The sequence below is a fragment of the Balaenoptera physalus genome, assembly GCF_965194825.1.
Source record: "Balaenoptera physalus genome assembly, chromosome: 6".
Classification (NCBI taxonomy): Eukaryota; Metazoa; Chordata; class Mammalia; order Artiodactyla; family Balaenopteridae; genus Balaenoptera; species Balaenoptera physalus.
In genome coordinates, this window is record NC_138885.1 from 54,915,815 (window position 1) to 54,938,103 (window position 22,289).

General features: G+C 41.5%; 1 protein-coding gene across 13 annotated transcripts in view; it reads right to left on the reverse strand.

Annotated features, from left to right (window-relative positions):
* The window catches only part of RBMS1 (RNA binding motif single stranded interacting protein 1), a 206,735-nt gene that overhangs the window by 111,158 nt on the left and 73,288 nt on the right, over positions 1-22,289 (reverse strand). For 2 of the 13 annotated variants that reach the window (XM_082465146.1, XM_082465149.1), the window contains exon 1: positions 14,318-14,770. The exons of 7 other annotated variants lie outside the window; for them this stretch is intronic. In XM_082465146.1, coding sequence (XP_082321272.1) covers positions 14,318-14,386 — 69 coding nt within the window. In that variant the 5' untranslated portion in view covers positions 14,387-14,770. Of the gene's footprint in view, positions 1-14,317; positions 14,771-15,387; positions 15,410-22,289 lie in introns of those variants that run through there. 4 more of the 13 variants (XM_082465143.1, XM_082465145.1, XM_082465142.1 and 1 more) reach the window with 4 other exon arrangements.

Below are 22,289 nucleotides of genomic sequence, written 5' to 3' on the forward strand. Positions count from 1 at the left end.
CAGAGGACACGGGTTCGAGTCCCGGTCCGGGAAGATACCACATTCCGCGGAGCAACTAAGCCCATGTGCCACAACTACTGAGCTTGCGCTCTAGAGCCCATGAGCCACAACTACTGAAGCCCACGTGCCACAACTACTGAAGCCCGTGTGCCTAGAGCCCGTGCTCCGCAACAAGAGAAGCCACTGCAATGAGAAGCCTGTGCACCACAACGAAGAGTAGCCCCCGCTCGACACAACTAGAGAAAGCCCGCGCGCAACAACAAAGACCCAACTCAGCCAAAAATAAATAAATAAATAAATTTATTTAAAAAAAAAAAAAGATTGAGCCTTTAATCCAAAACCTTCTGATCAAAGCTAAGAATCAAACCTACACTCACTTGGTTTTATTCTCTGTCTACTCTATTTTGATGGTACTAATAAGTATCATTACTATCTGGTTTGAGTATCATTTTCTTTCAGTTCGTTCTGTGCACCTTTTGGTAAAAGAGCCAATGAATAAAGGATTCTATAAATCAGGGGTCTGCAAACTACTGTCCAGAGGCCAAATCCCATTTGCCACTTGCTTTTGTAAACAAAGTTTACTGGAACACAGCCCATCCGAATGCATTATCTATGGCAGCTTTGAAGCCACAGGTAGTGCTAAGTAATTGTGACAGAGCCCTTATGGCCTGCAAAGCCTAAAGTATTTACTATCGGGCCCTTCACAGAAAACCGTATGCTGACCCCAGTTATAGATAGTCTGTGAAATGCACGAGCAATTTTTATGTAAACCTTTATCTGTTGTTTCCCTTGATTGTCAACAATCCCAGCTCCACAAGTGATATTTTCCAATCCTACTTCATACCTTTGACTTGTGAACAATGAAAAGAAGAGCCTCTTAGAAACTGAAATAGTACCATTTTTGCCTGAATTTCTCTTTGTGCTCTCTAGCTTTTCCACGCCCCTCTTAGAGAACTAAACCAAATTTGGCAACGAATTAATGCCAAGAATGTGGAAGATACACTTCCGTTTCTTCTCTGCTTTATGCCCTAATAAGCAGCTTAATACAGTCAATTAAAGGGTAGAGTAACTCTAATGTGACAATCAACACAATGACAAAATGGATCAGCCAACTGAGAACGTTGTTTCTATCCGGAATCAAATCAAATGCACCTAAAAGTCAAATAATCTAAATTAAGGTCAATCGGAGCATGATAGCTATAGGTTAGACATGTTCTTACACCATGCATTTCTTAAATAGCTACACATCTTATGCCATTGATTCCTTTCTACCTTGTATAGTTATTTATACACCTGCTCCACAGTCCCTATTTCACTACAATATTGAGAAATAAAATCATCAATTTCTTATTCGCTTCAGGGCCTAACACAGTGCTTGGCCCATATTGGTCTCTAAAATATTGATTGAATGAATAATAATCCAAGCTGGATTTGTTTGAAAAGGTTCAAACTGCACTAGTGGCCTGGATACATGTGTTCTAGTCCTGGCTTTGTTACAAATAAGCTGTGTGATGTTGAAACATCCTCAACTCTAAAATGAGTACTTACAAAAGTGTATCTCTTAAGGTCCTTTCAGCACTAATATTCTATGCTTCTTTTGTGATACACATGATATAACAGACATTATTTCATATCACTTCATCCAGAGCACTAGTTATCACATCACAGGATTCATTCAGAATAAATTTTCATGTTGTAGACACCAGAAAGAATCAGTGAGGGTCTCTGAAAGGGACCCACCCACTTTTCTTTAGACTAAGCTACTATGAACCTTAACATACATAAAAAGAGAAAGTATCCAAGTGAACTATTAGTACCTGAAATATCTTAATGGTAACAAAGGGCAAGGAACCGGTCATTCAGATTTTTAAAGAGCACATTTCAGTGTGTCCTAGAGGGGCCTTTAGCACACAGCAGGGTTGTAAAGTCTAAACTGTGGTTTCTTCTATACAGGAACTTACTCTAGAAACCACAGAGCAAATTTTGCATGCTGTAGTAAGTCAGGCAGGAAGGGGCTAAAAATATGTAAATTTGTCTACCCGCAGCCAATTAGGTGAAAAACACAAAACAAATTTAGAGGGCAAAAGAATGTTCATTAATAATTAGAACCTGTGGGTTTTCTAGGTCACTGATATTTTAAACTAGATTGACTTCCCAAGTCAGTAATCTAGATTTCATAAATGCTTTAAGAAACAATAAAGTAGGTGGGAAAACTAACCTTAAAAGAGGAGAAATTAAAAACAAAACATATGACAGTTGGCAGAAAATAATTTATTTTGTCTGAAAGTAACATGCAACATACCATCCCTAAGGACTTACTTGTTCAGAGAATAATAAAACACCTCATATGAAAGCAATTCTGAAAACACTGGTGCAAGGGTGTGGCCCACTTGGAAAAGCCAAGACTCTGAAGGTAGAATGATGGAGGATTCAGGGTCAGAAAACCTAGGCTTTTTGAGCTGTGAGATTTTGAACAAATCGTTCAATGTCTCTGGATTATAATTTCCTTAGGGGTAAATTACAAGGGCTGGACTAGATATCGCTAAGGTCCCTTCCAACTCTAAAATGCAAAAGGTTCCTTTAAGTAAGTGTTTCCCAAACTGTTCCACAGAATATAGCTAGTAAATATTCTAGGTACCATGATCAAATAATTCTAGGAAACAATGAGATACACAAAGTTGGACAAATGTCTGTACTGCAGGATTTCTCAGACTTTCAAATGCCGATTTCCACTGTTACTCTCTAAGACAACAATACTATATAGTTTGTAGTGCTTCCCAAGTTTCTTTGAACACTGAATATTTCAATTCCTGGAACACTTTTAACATTTAATAGAACCCCAGTATATCAGTGAACACAATTTGGGAAAAGTGGCTTTGAACAATAGACTTCATAAACTTAAAATCACACGCTGAAGGAAACAAAATACTCATGTAACAGTTTAAGGGTACCCATTTCAGAATCCGTAACAACATCTCTGTAGTGTTTGTCCGTCGTAAAGCACTTTATCTTACTTTAACTCCTTGATCTTTTACTCTAGGAAGTCAAGGACAATGTAAGAATCATTTCCATTTATCAATGAGAACTGAGTTTCCCTTCTAGAGCTTTCTCCTAACAAAGTATTTTCTGCTCATGAACAGAATGATCGCAATCTTCTACCACTATTATCATTTTGTGCCCCATCCGCCGAGATCCTCTTGTGTCAACTGACTCGTTAGGCGACACCGCAAGGAAGAAGGCAAGCAGACAGAGCACATGTGCCAGATAATGCGTCACGCACTGTCACATATATGACTTCATCCAATCATCTCAATAACATTAAGTAATTATTTTATCTCGCTTTGTCACTGAGGAAATCAAGACGCAGGAAATTTAAGAAATGCGTTCACAGTAAGAGAACTGATAAATGATGAAGTTGGGATCCACACCCATGTCCACCTTTTTTTCTTTAAAAGCAACTTAAGATGTTTTGAAATAGTTTGATAGTATACTTTAAAACTTAATTTGGGCTTGTGGTTCAGTTAAAAAATATATATTATTTTGGTTCGTGGTTCCTGATTGAAGTCTGTTTGAAATATGATTGGATTTACACAAATATTTGAACAATGGTTACAGGGAGGTATAAATTATATGAGATCCACATCTTAATAATTATCGCCACTTGAGCATTTCTGGCATGCCAGGCAGACACATCTGTATCAACTCATTTAATCATCCCAATAACTCTACAAGGTTAAGATCCTGGAACTACTACACCTTCAAGATCTTGACCATGGAGTTTCCTCTCTGATCACTCTCCTTCCCTCACTCCCAGGGACTTTCCTTTTTATCTTATCAGAATCTCCAGGACCCTCCCTGTTCTCAAAGTTCAGTGTCTCTCTTGATTTCACCTTTTTTTTTAACATCTTTATTGGAGTATAATTGCTTTACAATGTTGTGTTAGTTTCTGCTGTATAACAAAGTGAATCAAAGAGATCACCGAGCTGATCTCCCTGTGCCATGCGGCTGCTTCCCGCTAGCTATCTATTTTACATTTGGTAGCGTATAAGTCAATGTTATTCTCTCACTTTGTCCCAGCTTACCCTTCCCCGTCCCCGTGTCCTCACGTCCATTCTCTACGTCTGTGTCTTTATTCCTGTCCTGCCCCTAGGTTCATCAGAACCTTTTTTTTTTTTAGATTCCATATATGTGTTAGCATACGGTATTTGTTTTCCTCTTTCTGACTTACTTCACTCTGTGTGACAGACTCTAGGTCCATCCACCTCACTACAAATAATCCAATTTCGTTTCTTTTTATGGCTGAGTAATATTCTCCTGTCTCCTTAAGGTTCATCAGGATCCTCTCGATTTTCATACCTAATCCCTTTACCAATGTCAAACCCTACATAAATTCATTACCCAGATGCTTTCCCTCATTTCTTGTGGGAGAAGGGTCAAAATATCCTGCCAACTCAGACCCCTGCACTCCCAGGGGCCCTCACTACAGCTCAGTCATCCTTTTACTCATCTCTATTTGAATGCTCACCAAATTCCCAAGAGCGATTACTCCAAATCTTTTGTCACACTCTTTAGGCCTAGATTCCCTTTTTTTTTTTTTTTTAAATCATAACAGACGACCTAACCTCTTTACTGAAATGTAAGCTTTTAAAAGGTTGAGCTTCACTGGCCTCCTTACTCCTCCTAACATCTCTAGCATAATCAATCTCCTCCTTCCTGTATCACTGTCAGGAAACCCTCTCAGATCCCTTTCCTGTAAGACTAACCTCAATCTTTCTTAAAAAAAAAAAGACCTACTTCCAACTAGTCCCTGTTTTCTATCACCTTGCTCTACCTACAACCAGTCAGAATCTAAGATAATCTTGCCTCAAGATTGTCTGAAGGGACTCTTTCCTTTGACACCCAATTTTTCTAAAGACACACCCTCTTCACTCATGCATTCCTTAAACCCTTTGGAATGTGCTTTCTACCACGTTCACCCCTGCTCCCTTCCCTGCCCACCACACACAAACTACTCTATTGAAACTTCTGTCTCAAAGACTTTCAAAGACCTCCCAATGGACATTTCCAATGGCCTCTACTCCGCCTTTATCTTCCTTAACCTCTAGGCAACACTTAACAGAGCTTACCAGCTCTGCTAGAAACTCTGCTCTTCTTGGGCTTCTGTGATACTCTCTTGATTCTCCCAACATTTTGCCATTTCTTTCCCCTTCTTTGCCTAAAGGTCATCCTTCCCACTACAGAACCTATGCTCCCCAGGTCTCTCCAGATTCTTCTGGACACCTTCTCTTCCTGAGCTGCTTTAATCTGTTCCCAATGTGCCACCTATTAAGTTTCAGGAGGTCCTAAGCTTCTTGCCCAGAACTCTAGTTCTGTATTTCTTGCTGGAAATTCCTGCCTGCACTTGGTTGGTGGGAAGGGTGGTAACGTGTGATTCACATGGCCAAACCAAGCTTATGGCTTTTCCTCAGAAACTAATTTATTGTGGTGGGGTGAATTCTCTAACCCGTTCACCATCCAACCTGCCATCTTTCATACTCCTGTTGAGGTGGGAGTATTTAATATAACCAATGCACTTGTTATACTACAGATGTTATAGATGACATACACTATCAAGAAAAAGATCTGCTGGATAAGTACTCCACTCCAAAGAATGTAAGGATCCAGGCCAAACATGGAAATCTACACACCCATGTGACACAGCCTCTGTACTGATTTTTAAGTCAATCCCAGGGGAGCAGTAAAAAAAATATTTACAACCATCTTCTGGATCCAAAAAGGGTACTTAACGTGGTTCGCGCTGGGTGCTACTAGCCTTTCAGGGCTGGACGATTCTGCCTTATGAGACTAACATGGATACAGAAGGACCCTTTGTATTCTTGGTGTCTGGACTTTGAATACCAGTAGAATTTAGCATTCCCCTGCCCCCAATTTAACGCCTAAAAAAAATGTAGACAATCCTTGTAAGAGAATGGCTGGATTCTACCTAATCACTGAGACCAGAGCAAGTAATGTTGCAGAAACTTTTTATTTTTCCAATCATTTCACACAAGAGACCTAGGACTCTTTTTTACCAACACTGTCCACTCCCCACCCAGTCAATCGTCAGCTCTGTACCATAACTTGAATCCACCCCATCTAATACATTCACACTGCCGTTACTCCATCTTACAGCTTTATTTCAACTGTTACAACAACACCTTTAAACTCAGACTCTCCTTGCATCCACTTCAGCAAGCTTGACGCTATCCCTGCTCTGTCCTCCAACCTCTACCCTGCAGTCCAGCTCACCTGAATTTCTCACTCTTCCCCTACAAAAGCCCATGTATTCTATCTTCAAATCTTTGCTGTAATGTTCCTTCCACCTGAAATGTCACCTTCCATGATGCAACCTGCCTCCCGAGTTAGAAATCTTGGCACCATCTTTAAGTTGTGCTCTTCCATTTCCACAGGCAGTCATAAATTCTTTTGGAGGGCACAAATCCCTTTGGCAAACTGATGAAAGCTACGAACGTCTCCCCAGGAAACAGCAGATGTATGCCACATTTTACATTCAATTTTAGGCGCTTTATGTCCTCCAATGTCCACAAAATTTGGTTGTTCCTCCTATCCACAATGTAACTGCCTTCTTTTGGGTCCTCAACATCTCTCAGCTGTTTGAGGTGCTAGCTAAACTGGCTTCCCCCCACCCAGCCTCTCCCTTAACGAGCAACAGTGTACCTTCTGCGTGTCACCCGTTTACTTCCTCCACAATGACATTCCCAACTTAACCTACGCTACACACTCAGTAATTATTTGACTCAATGTTTCGGAGTCGCTGTTAAACTTTCAGTTGAACAAAAGAACATATCCACTCCCTTGGAGCTGGCCTGTTGGCATCTGACTTATAAAAATGAGAATACAGACAGAGAAAGTGGAGACAACATTGTTTCTAGAATATTTGAATACATAGGGTCGGGTTGATCAAAAATGGTCTTCCAAAAGGGTGATGTTTTTTTAGGCAGTTCCTGGAAGTGGAGAGACAGAGATCTTGTTTTAGAACAGAGCTGAAAGGAAATTCTAGGTGATGGGAACACTATGCAGAAAAAAACGGGATGTAAGAATCTCAGATAATACAGAACAATGAGGCTACATGTCGGCACCCAACCTACAGGGCATCCAAACAATGAAACAAACAGATTTTGTAAAGTGGCGTGTCAACTAATAAAGTAAGAAGCTAACAAAGCAATACTGCTTTCCTTCTCTCTCTCTATCTCTCCCTCAGACCCCCCCACCTCTTCCTTCAGTGCTCTCTCCTCCTTTCACTCTGAAGTCTTGTAGCCTCTACAGAGCACGCCCAAAACTCCCTGATATACTGAAAATCCCCCCGGGTTACACAGTAACAACAGCTTCTAAAGTGCAGCCATGATCTGTACTGTGTGTTTCTTACAGAAACCTCCACTGTCCCCTTATAAATTACAGCTGCCTGTACGGAAGCCACGCCTCCCACCCCACTGCCCTTTCAAAAAGCTACAGTGAAAAGGAAGTGTGTGATGAAGACAGCCATGAGTGTTCATAATAAAATAAATCCAAAGGATTATGACACGAGTGGTAGAACAGTCTTGGTTTTTCACGTTTAATACAGAAATTCTATGTGGGGGGGGGTTTGTCCACAAAACAGCTGTATTTAAATGCACCTGTAAGTCAAATGACAACAGAGAAAACAGCGGTAATTCTTCAATATTTAAAATAACTCCTTCCGTGAAAAATACTTTAGCATATGAAATTCCATATATATAGCTACATTTTCTCCTTGCTGACTCATACAAGTTGGTGTCTTAAAAATGTTTTTTAAAAAGTACAGAAGTCCTGTCGAGTATGTATAAAATGGGAAAATACTAAGTTCATAAATATAAAAACTATCTGTCAGAAACAGGTGATTTCCAAATATGGGATACAGGAATTGGCAGTAAAAATAAAAACAGAAATTCATAAAGAATAGTAAAGGACTGTATCTCAAAGCGCAGGCACAGAAACAAGTAACACCTACATGCTATGCTGAAATTCTCAATGACATGAGAATTGGGTTTTCACTGCAATTTTTAAACATTAGAAATAATACAATTTTCTATATTCTTCTCACTTTATCTTTTTCTTGATAACCGAAGGGACTGTATTGTCAGGTGGGGAACAAGGGGGACTGCAAGCCCGAAAAATAAATGTAAAGAGAATCATGAAAAATAAGTCATTCATGATTCCATCTACCAACAGCAGAAAACACTTGTTAATAGTTTGGCATATTTCCTTCCAGTCGTTTTTTTTAAATGCATTTTTTGAGGCTGTATTGTATGCACAATTAACAAATGCAAATACAATTTTCCCCAGTTTACGTTACACTGCTTTGTAAGTCCGTATGTTTAAATGAATAAAGTGGAGCCAAAATACATTTCTGTTTATTAGAGCACTACTAAGTTTAACACCAAGTTTTGTTGTGGCTGCTGCCATTTAATAAGTGTTAAACAACAACAGCTACATTGGTTCATTATTTTAATACAGAAGTTAGTTTGCTCCATTTAATTTTTTCATCTTGTCCTAATTTCAGGAAAAGCTTATTACTTCCTTCCTCATGGTATGTCTATCCTATTTTAAAAATCGACTAAGCTTTTAGAATGTATTAAAGCAAAGCATTCTCTACAGATGCGAGTTTAAAAACAAACACCCACCAAACACCTACAGATGTCCAAGGAGAAAAACAATGTTTATTTTTCTGAGAAAGGCAAAGATGGCATCTTTGAAAACCAACAAGACAAAGGAAAGAATTCAGGAAATCATCACGCATATACTAATAATCAAATCCGTCCGCTTTCGAGCAAATTAAAAGGTAGAATTTTTCATCAACGAGAGTGATTAATGCTCTTTTTTTCCTTCTCCAATCATATATCTGCATAAAATAAAGAACAGAGTGTTGAAAGGCTTTCTTTCCCCAAAGAGAAGGCAAACTCTGCTAACAAGAGCATGATATAGGAACAACTGTTCTGAAATACGGTGGGATGCTCTTTTCTACTTCTTTTTGGATTTTTTTTTTTTTAATGTGGTTGAGAGTCTCGTTTTCAAGCTCCAGATCCTTACCCTTTTGGAGGCTGCCCCCACTTTCTAAACAAAGTCCATTCTTAGAGGCTGTGTCAAGGTCTCCCAGGATCACACAGAGCCTCCCGGGACCACCCGCTGTTGCTTGCTCTGTAGGGACATTAATAATAATAACACCTTAGAAGGATTAACAACAACAACCCTGTGGAGGGGGCACTATTATCTTTATTTAACAGAAAGTGAGGCTTTGGGAGGTTAAGTGAAAAAGCATGCAAGAGACAGAGCCAGAACTTAAGCCAGGGTCTTTCAATTAGGTTGAGTGATGGTTAAAGAAGTTAAGATGTGAAATCTGTGTTACCAGGGCTCAAGGAATATGCTAAGAGGCAAGATTTTTGGAGGAAAAAAACATGGGAATAATATTATTTATAATTACGATTTCTTTTATAACTCGTTTTAAAAAGTGAGTTGGGTTCCCCAGAGATAGGACTGCTGGATTTAGCAAATAAAAACACACAGTACCGCACAATATTTGGGACGTGCTTATACTAAAATATTATTCATTGTTTATCGGAAACTCCAATTTAAGTTGGTGTCCCGTACGTTATCTGAGAACCCTAGAGCAAAGGCCTTTATGAAACAAACAAAAAACACTAATACATTACAAAGCTACAATTCCCTAAGCTGAAATCTGGGATGTTCTGTGTGCCACATGTCTTTGCGAGGCCAAGTAAAGGGAAGTGTAGTGGGGCTACAGCTGTCCTTGACCGAGCTTCCTTCTCTTTTTTCTGGTAGCTGACAGAACCCTTGACTCCAGAGACCTGAGCTTTCACCAACTACGCCATTTAAATTCACTGCCTCAAAATTCCTGACCTTTTTCTACTTTATATGGATGTTGTGAAGATTAAATATAGCTGAGGTTGGGAAGGGATATCATATACATCTTTAAATATTTATTTATTGGCAGAGTGCTTTGGAAATATAGTCTCAGAAACTTGGAAAGACTGACTCCCCCCCCCGTCCCCGCCCACCCCAAGAAAGGGCTCAGAAAGTATTACCAATATATGATGAGCCCAGCTGACAGCAGTCTCTAAAAGGAAGGAAAGAACAAAAATGAGAAACGTGTTCAAAACCTGAAGCGAACTATGGAAAATGTAGTGAGACGCCAAAAGGGATGCCTAGCGGAAAAACTGGATGATCACTGATGGCGAATTCTGTACTTTTCAAATGGCTATGGTTACATATTTCAAACAGTTACCTTGAGGCACAAGCACTACTGAATCACAAACACACTGAAATAGCCTAATACAAAAACAGAACAAGACCTTTTTATGTATACCAATTTAATTTTCTGCTAATTTCCCCTAAACCTCCAATTTCTACGGCTTGAGTAGGTTTACCTTCTTTGAAAAAGACAACAAATTGGGACTGGCTCAGACAGTGTTCATTTAAACATTTCTCTGAACACTTTAATCTTCAAACTTTAACAAAACCCAATCTACTACACATAAATTGCTGTGAACAGAAACTGCTTGAAGAGGATTAATCAACAGCTTTGTATGTCATCCTCTAACAAGGCCAAACACTGAATCACTGTTGAATTCTTCACGTGCAGCTACACCCAGTTAATCTTCAAGAAAGCAGCAAACTATGTAAATCTATTTAAACTGGGGAGATAAGTACTTCACTCATCAAAAGTTTTAGCAACATTTAACAAGTACAGCTATTGGTTGGCAAGATCGTTCGAAAAGAAAAGAAACACACACACACGAAAATTCTTATACGCACTCCCCTACCCCAAAGACCCCACTGCAAACCACTAGGCAAAAAAGTACTTGCTATACACCTCAATTTGTAAAAACCAAGTATATGACATCACTGAATCAACTACCTCAAGAAAAGCAGTTCCGAAATGGAAGTAAGGGAACAGGAAGGGGAAAGTAGCTAATAAAAGAATTCAAAATAAAATGGAAATATTTATCTTCTCTAATTAAAGGAAAGCACTTTTTCTTTTGAGACATACGAAAAATATTTTCACAACTACAGAAGTCCTACTAAAGGGCTTTCATTTTGCTTGTGGCGGTGTTCTCATACAGACTGGATTTGCTTAACGAATATCCTGTATCTGAAAGTCACAGTCAACATTCATAGGCCATACACATTTCTCCACTGAGACTAGAACCAACAATCTTTGTCTAGATATTGCCTCCTGGGTTATCACCCACTCAAAGCATCTTACTCTGACCTGAGCCGAGCAGATGTATTTCTAACATGCTCATAGGCCTGTGATGCAGGAAAATCCTGTTTATCCTAAATGATGCCGGAGATCAGCGCTCCTTGACGTCCTCGATACACAACGTGCGGCAGGAGGGGCATGAGTACCACCCACCTCTGTTTAACTGAAACTGGCTGACTCCGATATTTGTAAAGTTTTAAGAAGAAATCCTACAATCACCCTGCAAAGCAATCCTTTAACATCAATGCCGATCCCAAATATCACGAACCCACCATCCATGTCATTCACAGCATCCTCCTTCACCTGCAACTCCCTCCTCACCACCCCCTCCCCGCACCTGTCCATGGCCCAGATAGGTGGGAGGAATCCCTAAACCAGACTTTTGAGACTAGAAGGGTGACGGGCAGTGACGCAGAGAAGCTCTGTATGAGTTTTCATTGAGATGTGCACGTAATAAGCAGGCTGCTGTAGTGTGGTTGTCTTAAGAGCTTGACTGCCAAAGCCTGACTCTGCACTTTGGGTCATACAGACTGAGCACGGTACTTAATCTGTGTCTCAGTTTTCTTAACTGTAAAATGGAGATATTATCATTACCTACCTCAAGGTTGGACTGTCAAGATGACTAGATGAGTTAACCCACCTATAGCACTGAGAACAGCAACCCACAGGCTATAAGATGCTCAATGATGGTTTGCCACTATTAATAAATGTGTATAATACAAGTGTGACTCCAGCTTATTTTTTTTTCCAAAGGTGATTTTTAAGTATTCCTCACATGCAGTGTTTTCCTCAGGCAAACTATCTGAAATCAGCTCTAACAGCTGATCATATATTTCTAGATTAAAATCAAACTGCCTTATACACCGAAAATGGACCTATTCTTTCATCAAAATGAACAAACTAATGTGAACTGAAAGGTGCAAGCTTAATGTCACAAAATCTTATAAAAAGCATTAATTAGACTTCCCATTTAGACTAAGCCAGGATGAGATCACAAAGTCACTCATGGTAACCAGGTCCCCTTGCTGGAAGTGTGCTTTCCCAGTGAATGGCTAAATACTAACAAAAGAAACCTTTGACTCAAATACCACTGGTACCCGGGGTCTTGTGTCTGTATAATGCCTACACATTCATTTCTTTCTTCGCCTATAGAAAAAAGAAAGTCTGTTTGTTTTTCTGATTCAGTCAGCCCTTTTAGTCTCTGAATCTAAGGAGAGCCTAGTGAAAAGAAGAGCATCTTATCAGCGTGCTCCAGACCAGCAGGCTGTCCCCCTCCACACACAAAAACTCCAGCCCCTCACAGCAAAAGGCCTCGCCCTCAGAGCCTTTTCCCCATTTCACAGCTAACACCCCACCGGGTTCTGACAACAAATAAATGAATACACAAGGCCCTTACATAATTAGCCATCTTTTCAGGTAGAGGGAGGTGGGGGGCGGGGGGAGGAGGGTTCAGGAGAATATTTATTGTAAATTGGCTTCATTTATGAAGTTGATGTAAGTGTACTGGATTTGAGGGCATTTATTTTAAATGAGGCCACATGAAGAGATTTTAGAGATGCCAGCTTCTGAATCTTGACAAATTTTAGTATATACTTCAGCCAAGTCACAAATGCAGATTTTTTTTTTTTTTTTTTTTTAATTAAAGGAAGGGGCTTTTCTTAAACCAGGTAAAAGTTCCATTGACTTGGAAAGCAAGGGCATACAGACCAGGTGTGTTTACTGTCTTTTTAAGGGAAAGCTAACAAGTGAAAGAACCAAACACCAGAAAACAATACTTTTTAACACTGTCATTGTATCAGAAAATTAGCACCATTTTCAGATATACTTATAGTAAGATGTGCCCTCCCTACCCCATCCCCCAAAATGACTTTGAGAACAAAAAGGACTAAACATAATCAATAATCCTGTGAACGCCTTTAGGAAAGCCACCAGGCATCACTGTCATCTGTCATGATCTTAACAGAGCCATGGTCTGCATGGAAGGATACAGTTTGATTGAATCATTATTGGGATAATAACTTAATTGATTTGTCTCTGGCTAAGGATGTAGACAAGAGATCTATTATTGAAGAAAAATATCTGCAATCGTGTTTTTGTTTTCTCAACAAGCATCTTGCCACTGACCTCTAAATCAGTTTAACCTTTTCTAAACAGACCTGCACATTTTTTACATAATTTAAAGCTAGGTCTTGTTAATGCTGCTGCTGAAAGGCTCCGTGAGATTTACCACAACATGGCTTCAGTAACCTTCTTTTAAAAACAAAGATGAAAAACAAAACAAAAGGCCATGACTATAAGCTTCCAGCTCCACTCCTTTTCCCGGCAGGGGATTTTGATCTAACCACTAAAGTGCCTTTGGAGTTCAATCTGTTAAAAAATGTATGAAACGGTATTAAAATAGGAAAAGGCATGTGTATGACTCAGGCTTATCCAAGTATCTCTGCAACTAGGATGTCACAGGATTTCCCTGTGCTGCTGAAAACTGAAAACCTTGAGAAAGTGACAGTAGAAGTTCCTGTTTCTTTTTCTTTCTTTTCTTTTTTTTAATATATAAATGGGAGGGGGAGCGAGCGCGAACACACACACACACACACACACACACACACACACACACGTCTTCCGGGTTTCGTACGAATCGGGCAGGTTCTTTGAGGTTCCAACTGAAGATTGTTGTATCCCAATCTTAAGACTTATTATCGTACTCTTCCACACACAAAGGTTTCCGGAAAAAAACCCAAACTTGTTGCAGAGCTGGGCGAAGCCCCCGGCGCGCTCCTGCTCTCGCCGCGCCGCCGCCCCTTCCCCTTCCTCCGCGTCCCGCCCGGCCCGGGCGGAGGGGGCGAGGGCATCTCCCCGGCTAAGGTCACCGGCCCGAGCCGTCCCCGCGGGCCGCCTCCTGCGAAACAAGGTCACCGCCCGGCCCGGTCCCTCCGAGGACGACTGCGGAGTCCGGCCGAGCGCTGCCACCCTTTGTAGAGCGGGGCGGCCGGCCTCCGCGCGGCATCCCCGCCGCCGCCTCACCTGCTTGCGATAGGGCGTCCTGCAGCTGCTGCTGCCCCCAGGGTTGCCGCTGCTGCTGGGGAAGATCATCGCGGCGGGCGCGGGCGGCGGGCGCGGGCGCGGGGCAGCCTCGCCGCGAGGGGGAGGGCGCAGGGAGGGGGCCGGCCGGGGCCGCGGCCGCTCTGGGAACTCCCTCTCGCCGCGCGGCGGCGGCCGGCGGGGGCTGCAGCTCCGGGCTGACTTCTCCTCCGCCCTCGACCTCCGGACTCGCCTAAAAGTGCGGCGCGGCGGCGGCGGCGGGCGGGACTCGGGCAGCTCCGGCGGCCGCCGCCCTGCGTGCCATGGACGGGAGTTCGCGCGCGGAGCTGGCGGCGCCGCGGACTCTCCCGGCGGCAGCGGAGGAGCAGCGCCGCCGCGTCCCCACCTCCCGCGGCCTTAACCACCGCCCCGAGAGCGCGCCGGCCGGGGGCGGGGAGACGGCCGCGCACCGCCTCGCGCCGCGCCCAGGCCCACCCGCGCCTCCCCGCCCTCCCGCCCGGCGCCGCGCCCGCCGCCCCGCCGGCCGGCCGGCCCCCGGGCGCTCCCTCCCGGGCTCGGGGCCGGAGCGGGGGCCGCGCGGCCCGGGGAGCCGCCGGCGCCCCCGCTCTGGTGCAATGGTTGGGTCTGGCTCCCCGCATGCCGCACATTCCTTGGAGTAGCCACCCCCCTCCTCTTTTCTTTTTTCCCCCTCGGCTCTTGGCCTCAGCACCCGCGGCAGCTTTGCACCCGGGCTCGAAGCCCCTTTTCGGGGCACCGCGCCGGGGATCACGCTAACACCTGGGGAGGAAGCCAACTGGTCCCAAGTCTTCTTTTCCTCTTTCACCCTTCCAAACTATCCCCCCGACCGTCCACTCTCCCAGAAAAGGTGTGGGCAATCACTCCTACTTCAACGAACAAACCAGCCTTCCATCAAATCTCTGCAAATCCCCGTTCCCCCAATTCGCACGCTAAAATTTTAGCAGAGAAAATAAGTCTCCACTCCCCACCCCCTCACCGCAAACACGCAAGGTAAAGTTCGTACTTTATTCCTATGCCAGAGTTGGCAAGCTTACCTTCAAGATGCCAAAGTCAAATAGCGAAAATCATTTCAAGCCATCGGTTTAGTAAGCCTTCCCGAAAACTGGAAGTGTGTGATCCTTCTATATGTTAATTATGAGATGCGACACAAATGTGTTCTATTGAAGGGACACAGAAACTGCAAAACGGACAAAGTGAGGAGGTAGTTTCCTTTGTTTTTCAATTGAAATCAAGACGACTCAAGATGCCCCCCCCTTTTTTTTTCTGGATCGCCTTTGCGTTCGTTAGTGTATCAAGCCTAGAACCTGTGCAAGGCAGACGGCCTCTATAGCAAGTCCCACCGGCCAGAGCCCCGCGGTCTGTGGATGGGCCACTGGGACAGCTGGCCTGTTCAGCAGTGACTATTACAGGGTTATATTACCGCACTAAGCGGTCAATATTACAGCGTTCTTCCTTGGCCTCTGGCCTCTAACGCCTTCCTGGAAAGGGCCATCTGCCATGATAATGAAAAATCCTAACTCGGCTAAGAAGTGAAGGCTCTCAACTTCTGGCTGCCATAAGGAAAAAACAAAGTGTCCCCTATGGAAACCGAGTCTTCTAGCAAAGCTGTGACCATTCAAGGGTGTTTCCAGCAACAAGGAACTAAAAAATATCCATCCTAGATATCCTTCCTACTGCTGACCTAGGGAGCCACCTCCATAAGACGAAGGGCTCCCAACGTTCTCAGGCAAAAGTGATGAGAACTAGCAAGTCTCACCTGATTGAAAACAACTATATACACAAACTATATATATATATAATTCTTAACTCTTTTCATTTAAAAAAAAAAGCAGCAGCAAACTTACTCTAAGCGTAGTACTAGGTGCACAATGGGCAAGTAAGAACTTGCTAGATAACATTCACAGAAACGTATTCGTTCTTTAAAATGATTTAATAGAAACAATACAACTAACATTCAGTTCTGTGTTAATATATATGCTATTTCGGGCTACTGCATGCATTTACAATTGTTTGGGCTGCCCCTTTGCTGTCTCCTCTCACAGGGACCTTTTACCACAAGTTACCAACCACAGGTATAAAATATAAGGTTTTAAGCAGAACTGTTCAAGTCATAGATGCCTTTTCCTGAGAACTTAATGCCCAAGACCCCAGCAGTTCAAACCTGTCATCTATGGAAAAAATTCCATGTACAACCTCACTTGTTATGACTGGTCTCTTAGGAAACCACAGTCTAAACCACAAAAGAACAGCATAGATTAATTTTTCTATGGCTCTTCTCTAAGGTCATGATACTTTGGATATTGTGCTATTCTAGAATGGGAAGACTTGATTTGATACCCTGCAATCGTTTTACAGGGATAAGACATGATTTTAAGTGATAATAAAATTTAAATTGGAATACAAAAGCAATTCTAATACTAGATACTAAAATATACTAAGAACACTAAAAATATTAAAAGGACTATTTTTAAGAATAAAAAGGATATCTAAGTAGCAACAAAACAAACTGTTCTATATAGTGTATGACATACAAGGAGATAACTCAAGGTGTATATTTTTTAAAACAATGTCTACAAGCCAGGGTTCAAAAGTTCCAGAGTTGGGCTTCCCTGGTGGCGCAGTGGTTGAGAATCTGCCTGCCAATGCAGAGGACGCGGGTTCGAGCCCTGGTCTGGGAAGATCCCACATGCCGCGGAGCAGCTAGGCCCATGAGCCACAATTACTGAGCCTGCGCGTCTGGAGCCTGTGCTCCGCAACAAGAGAAGCCGTGATAGTGAGAGGCCCGCGCATCGCGATGAAGAGTGGCCCCCGCTTGCCGCAACTGGAGAAAGCCCTCGCACAGAAACGAAGACCCAGCACAGCCATATATAAATAAATAAATAAATTAAAAAAAAAAAAAATTAAAAAAAAAAGTTCCAGAGTTAAGTAGGTACTACACACTTAACTAGGTAAAGCATTGCAAAGAAAGGAGAAGATAGATTTTCCACCCTCAAAGACTATAAAATATAAAATGTAACAGTCACTAAAGCCCAAATAATTCCAACCTAAGAGAAATAATAGAAACATGAAACCATATATGTATATATACTCAATTATAGATATTCACAAGTGCTTCATTATAAATGATTATAGGAATAGATCCTAGTGAGATTCATCTGGGAAAGTTTATTGACCTTTGAAACAAATATGTTTTAAGACAAAGTAAGGAAACATTCCAGAGAAACTGCAAATTATCATGGTAAGAATTAGGGCTTTGGAATCTGCCCTGTAGATGCTCATCTTCCTGAAAGGGAAACTGAGACTCTGCTGCCTGGGCGGTCAGACAACATCCTACTCCCGCAGCTCAGCTGGTGGGTAAAGCTGTGGGAATCTGACCCAGGGGCAGCCAATCCACAGATAGGCCAGTGACCTATGACATGGCTGGGATTGAAAAAAATGAGCAGAGCCAATCAGATTCTCACCCTTGGGAATTTAATTCAGAAAACTCCAGTTAGGAAAGGGGCAGAAACTGCAAGAGTGCCAGGGGGTAGAGCTGAGGCCACAAAAAGCCAAAACCATATGCAAGCCAAGGTTATGAGGAAGCAGAAACTATGAGTAACAGGAAGCTGGCTGGCAGCAAGCGGAGAGGCAAGCAGATGCCAGGAGCGGGTGAGCACTTGGCCGTGAGAGGATGGAGTCCTGAAGCTGTTTTGGCTCTTAAGACCGACAACAGCCCCTCCGTGTGCACACTTAACCAGCCCCACCCCTCTTTCTCAGAGAGCTGAAGTGAATCTGGACTTTGCAATCCAAGGAACAAAATTAAAACAGCCAAACAGATTTGGCTCCACATTTCAGCTTTCCACTCACTAGCCACATGGCTTTGGGCAAGTCAGTTGAACCTGAGTCCCAGACTCCTCACTGACTGTCTTCAGTGTATCTATGGTACTCCAACAAAAGTACCAAACTCAAGAAATGGCAGCTGTTAGTATTGTTTCTCCAGGTTTCAGAGTGGTGGTTTGTAGACTTAAGTGGGCATACTGTGTAAACAACTGATGTTAGTAAGGCTGGCTGACCATTCAAGAGCAGAGGCAAGGGTGTAGTCGGAACTGACAAGTAAAAAAGAGCAAATTTAGGTAAGGAGAGGCTCCTTTTTCGAGAACTGTTTGTTGAATGGCTGAATGAAGATGCTTTCTAAGGCTGAACTCTAAGAGGTTTAAGAAAAAAAAAAAAGTCTGACAGAAGGTCTGTTTCAAGAACTAGGTGAACTCAAGGTTCTCTCCCACATTTGTTTTTGTCCTGTTTCCTTTAAAGAGGTTGTGTGTTGGACCAGGGCCATTTCTGTATGAATGTGAGCGGTATCAGAGATCACACTGTGAGGCAGGAGGAGGCTTTGAATGCGGATAATAAAGATGGAGCCATCAGTACATGCAGGAGCCTGCAGCCTTGTAGAGCAGATGAGACTTGGCTACTCCCCAGTGTTTGTATAACTGCAATGTGAGACTTTGAATTGAGAAGATATTTGTCCCACAGAAACATTTTGAAAATGAGACTTTCATTTATAAATTTCACATCTCATTTCGCTTTCACAGCAACGCTATGAGGTTGGAAGGGTTATTAGGCTTCATTTACAGATGAGAGGAAAACAAGTTAAGACTGACTGACTTAACCATAGAGCAAGGAAGTAGCAAGTAAATGTTTAAACCTAGGCTTAGCTAGGGTTGAAAGACCCTGTCCTGTGCTCCTTCAACACTATAATGCTGTGGACTCAAAAAAAGCCTTATAAATAATGCTACAATTCCCAGGTGAGTACTCGTAACCTCTACAACACCGAGTTGCTGGACACGAAAAATGCGAGGCATTATGTGATAAGTGCCAGCCAAGTGGTCTAGACAATCATGTGCTATGCCAGTCCACTGCAGGGAGAGATCAATACAGAAGGTAACATGGGTGTGGGGAGCTCAGCTGTATAAATGTTTTGTTTGAGGGACATTCAGAAAGAAGCACTGTGAAGATGAGAAAAACAAAAAGAGCAGGAGAGAGAGAGATGGATGGTATGAGAGAGCATGTAGATTTGGGGTGATTGCTGCTGAAATCATCACTAATCAATGAGCTCCTTGAAGGCAGCAGCAAAATCAAAAGGCTAGGAGAGCCCCCATTCCAACACATGCATTACTGAACCTCATATAAGAGAGGAGCCTTTGAGTAAAATTACTACAAAGAAAGTGTGGTGGGAAAGCTAAGCTTTGAAAGAAGGGAAAAAAATAGGGGAAGAGAAGATGTCCAATGAGATAAAAATAGAACACCTCTATCAACAAAAGAGTAGACCTGTAGCAGGTTCTATCCCTCTATCACTGCTAAATAATTTCAAGCACCCATTTTTATTTGGATCACATTAAAAACAGAAAAGAATGAAGAGGAAAAATTCATCCAACATTACTTCACATTACAATCTTTAAGGAATAAAATACAACCACATAGTATTGGTTAGTGTAAACAGTTCACACTAAAAAAATTGTTTACATTTGAGAGTACCTATGTTTAAAAGCTTGCAAGCCTCTAGCTCCCAGCAAAACAGAAAAAGAAACAAAAAAAAAAAATTATGAGGTCAGCAGATTCTTTAAATTTCTGTTCTTTCCTGGTACAAAATAGAGTTGATAAAGTGTCTTATTTCTAAAGGAGCAGCAATATTTTCTATTATTTACTATTTTGCTTTTTTAAAATTCTATGATTCTTGTTCTAGACCTAAAGTCTCCCTAGACACATATAAAATCACATGTATATAAAAATGAAACCACTATAATAAAATAAAACTATAGCTCTATAGCTATAATCCTAGAAGGCATATAGAACAACATAAACAAAGCCAAATTCTGATGAGTCTTACCAGAAGCAACATTCTAATGATTCTTAAACCTATCCTGGTGAACAAAACAGAAGAAATAGGCTTTGCCCTGCTGCTTCTTCTCTGAATGGACTAATAAATAACTGTCATTTATTGAGTAACTACTATATTCTAGGCACTTTCTCAGCAGGTTCCTCTCCCCTGCCCCCCCATTCACTCACAACACACACACACACACCATGAGAGAATGATTAGCCCATTTTACAGAAGAGAAAACTGAGGCTCAGAGGCTTAAGCAACCTTTCCAAGGCCACAGATCCAATACATAATGGAGCTGATGTTTGAACTTAGGTCTCTCTGACTCCAAGTCGCCAAGCTCCAATGACACTCGTGATCGTATTGTTACTATGATCTATGGCTCAAGTCCAAACCCCATAGGGAAAAACATAAGAGCCCAATCCTGGGTATGCATCTGAGCTTCAATTACCATGTATATGACCTTGGGCAAGTCACTTTTAAAAATATATGAAATTACATTGAATTTCCATTCAGTTGATTATGAAGGCAAAATTTCCAATATTAGAACATATAGTTAATAGTACAAATACATATTCTGGCCCAACCTAGCTCCTAAATCTCATTTAACTGATGGTTGCTAAAATATAACTCCTCTCTTACAACCACCAGTTTTATTTTCTGGGATAGTTGGTGGGGTGAAGTTGGGAGAGAAGCAGAAAGAACTATCTTCTAAAAGCTGGGATGGTGATTAGATGAAAGGTATTTCCAGAACCCTGAACTGAAACTGAGAATATAATTTCACTCAAAAAATAGTGGAAAATCGTATTAGAGAATAGCTTCATTATGGGATTCATACATGCTTATCGGACAACTAACATCCTATTCATCATTTAGGATATTTCTCTCTGTGGCAAAACAACCTCTAAATTCCAAACAAATAATTTACACTCAAAAAATTTTGGATATCATCTCTTCATAAATTAGTTACTGCCCTGTTCTTGCAAAACAGTTAATAAAATTCAAAGCTCACTCAAATTTCTGGCATAGTGGTTCTCTGTAAGTTAAATTTCTTTTCCTATGTTTTTCTATAAAAATAAGTACTTGGGTCCTTATTCTTTTCAAAAAACAAAATATTGGGGGTAGCTATATGAACTAAAAATTCAAGATTTTTGTTTTCGTTTGGTTTACAGTATATTGAATTTGTATCTGTAGATCAAATTCTATAACAAAATAAAGGAGAGCCAACTATCTGGGAAACCAGGAGAAAGAGAAGCTCCATTTTGCATTTATTGTGGATTACTGCTTTCCTAATTTACCTGGATGGATGCCTCAATCCTCTACATTCTTTGACTGTGGGAATCTAGTATTAGAGCTGTTATTCTCCATCCTTTAGCAAGCCTATAAGAAAATAAGTGCTTCTTTTCAAAATACTTTGAGATAATTCAATGAGTTTTCCATGAATTACAGTGAAATTACAAATTATGAAAGCTATTAAGTGATTTTTGCAATTACAGCTTATCTAAAGAGATGGAAGTAACATGATCATCTACTGTAGTGATCAAACTATGTATAAAGGATAAGAGCTGAGGTAAGGAAGGGAGGGGCTGATGTGCTGTGGAAACAGCTAATCACATCCACCTCTTGCTACATGACTTGGGAAGAGACAGAAAGTACTTAGGAAATCAACAGAATTTTTGGAAAACTAGAGCCAAAAAAAAAAAAAAAACAAACCTCTAAATCATGAAAAACAAAATTCAAACCTGGAAAAACTGTCTCCTTTCCATGAGTAAAAATCAACTGTTAGAAAATTCGTACAGTACAGACTGAACAACTAACTATACCTTGGACAAACAAAACCCTCGTATAAGCCAAGAATGACAAAAGGTATAAGACATTCCTAAAGGTCTGGGAGACATAACTAATGTCTACGCAAAACCTGGGATCCAGAGCACAAATTACGATTTAAAGCATTCAAAATACAGGGAAAAAAACCCAATGAAACAGTTTCCTTTCTCTTTAGTTGCTATGATGACCATTACATTAGTTTATTTCACCTGAAGAGGAGGATAACAGAATAATTAATAACATCCTTTAAGT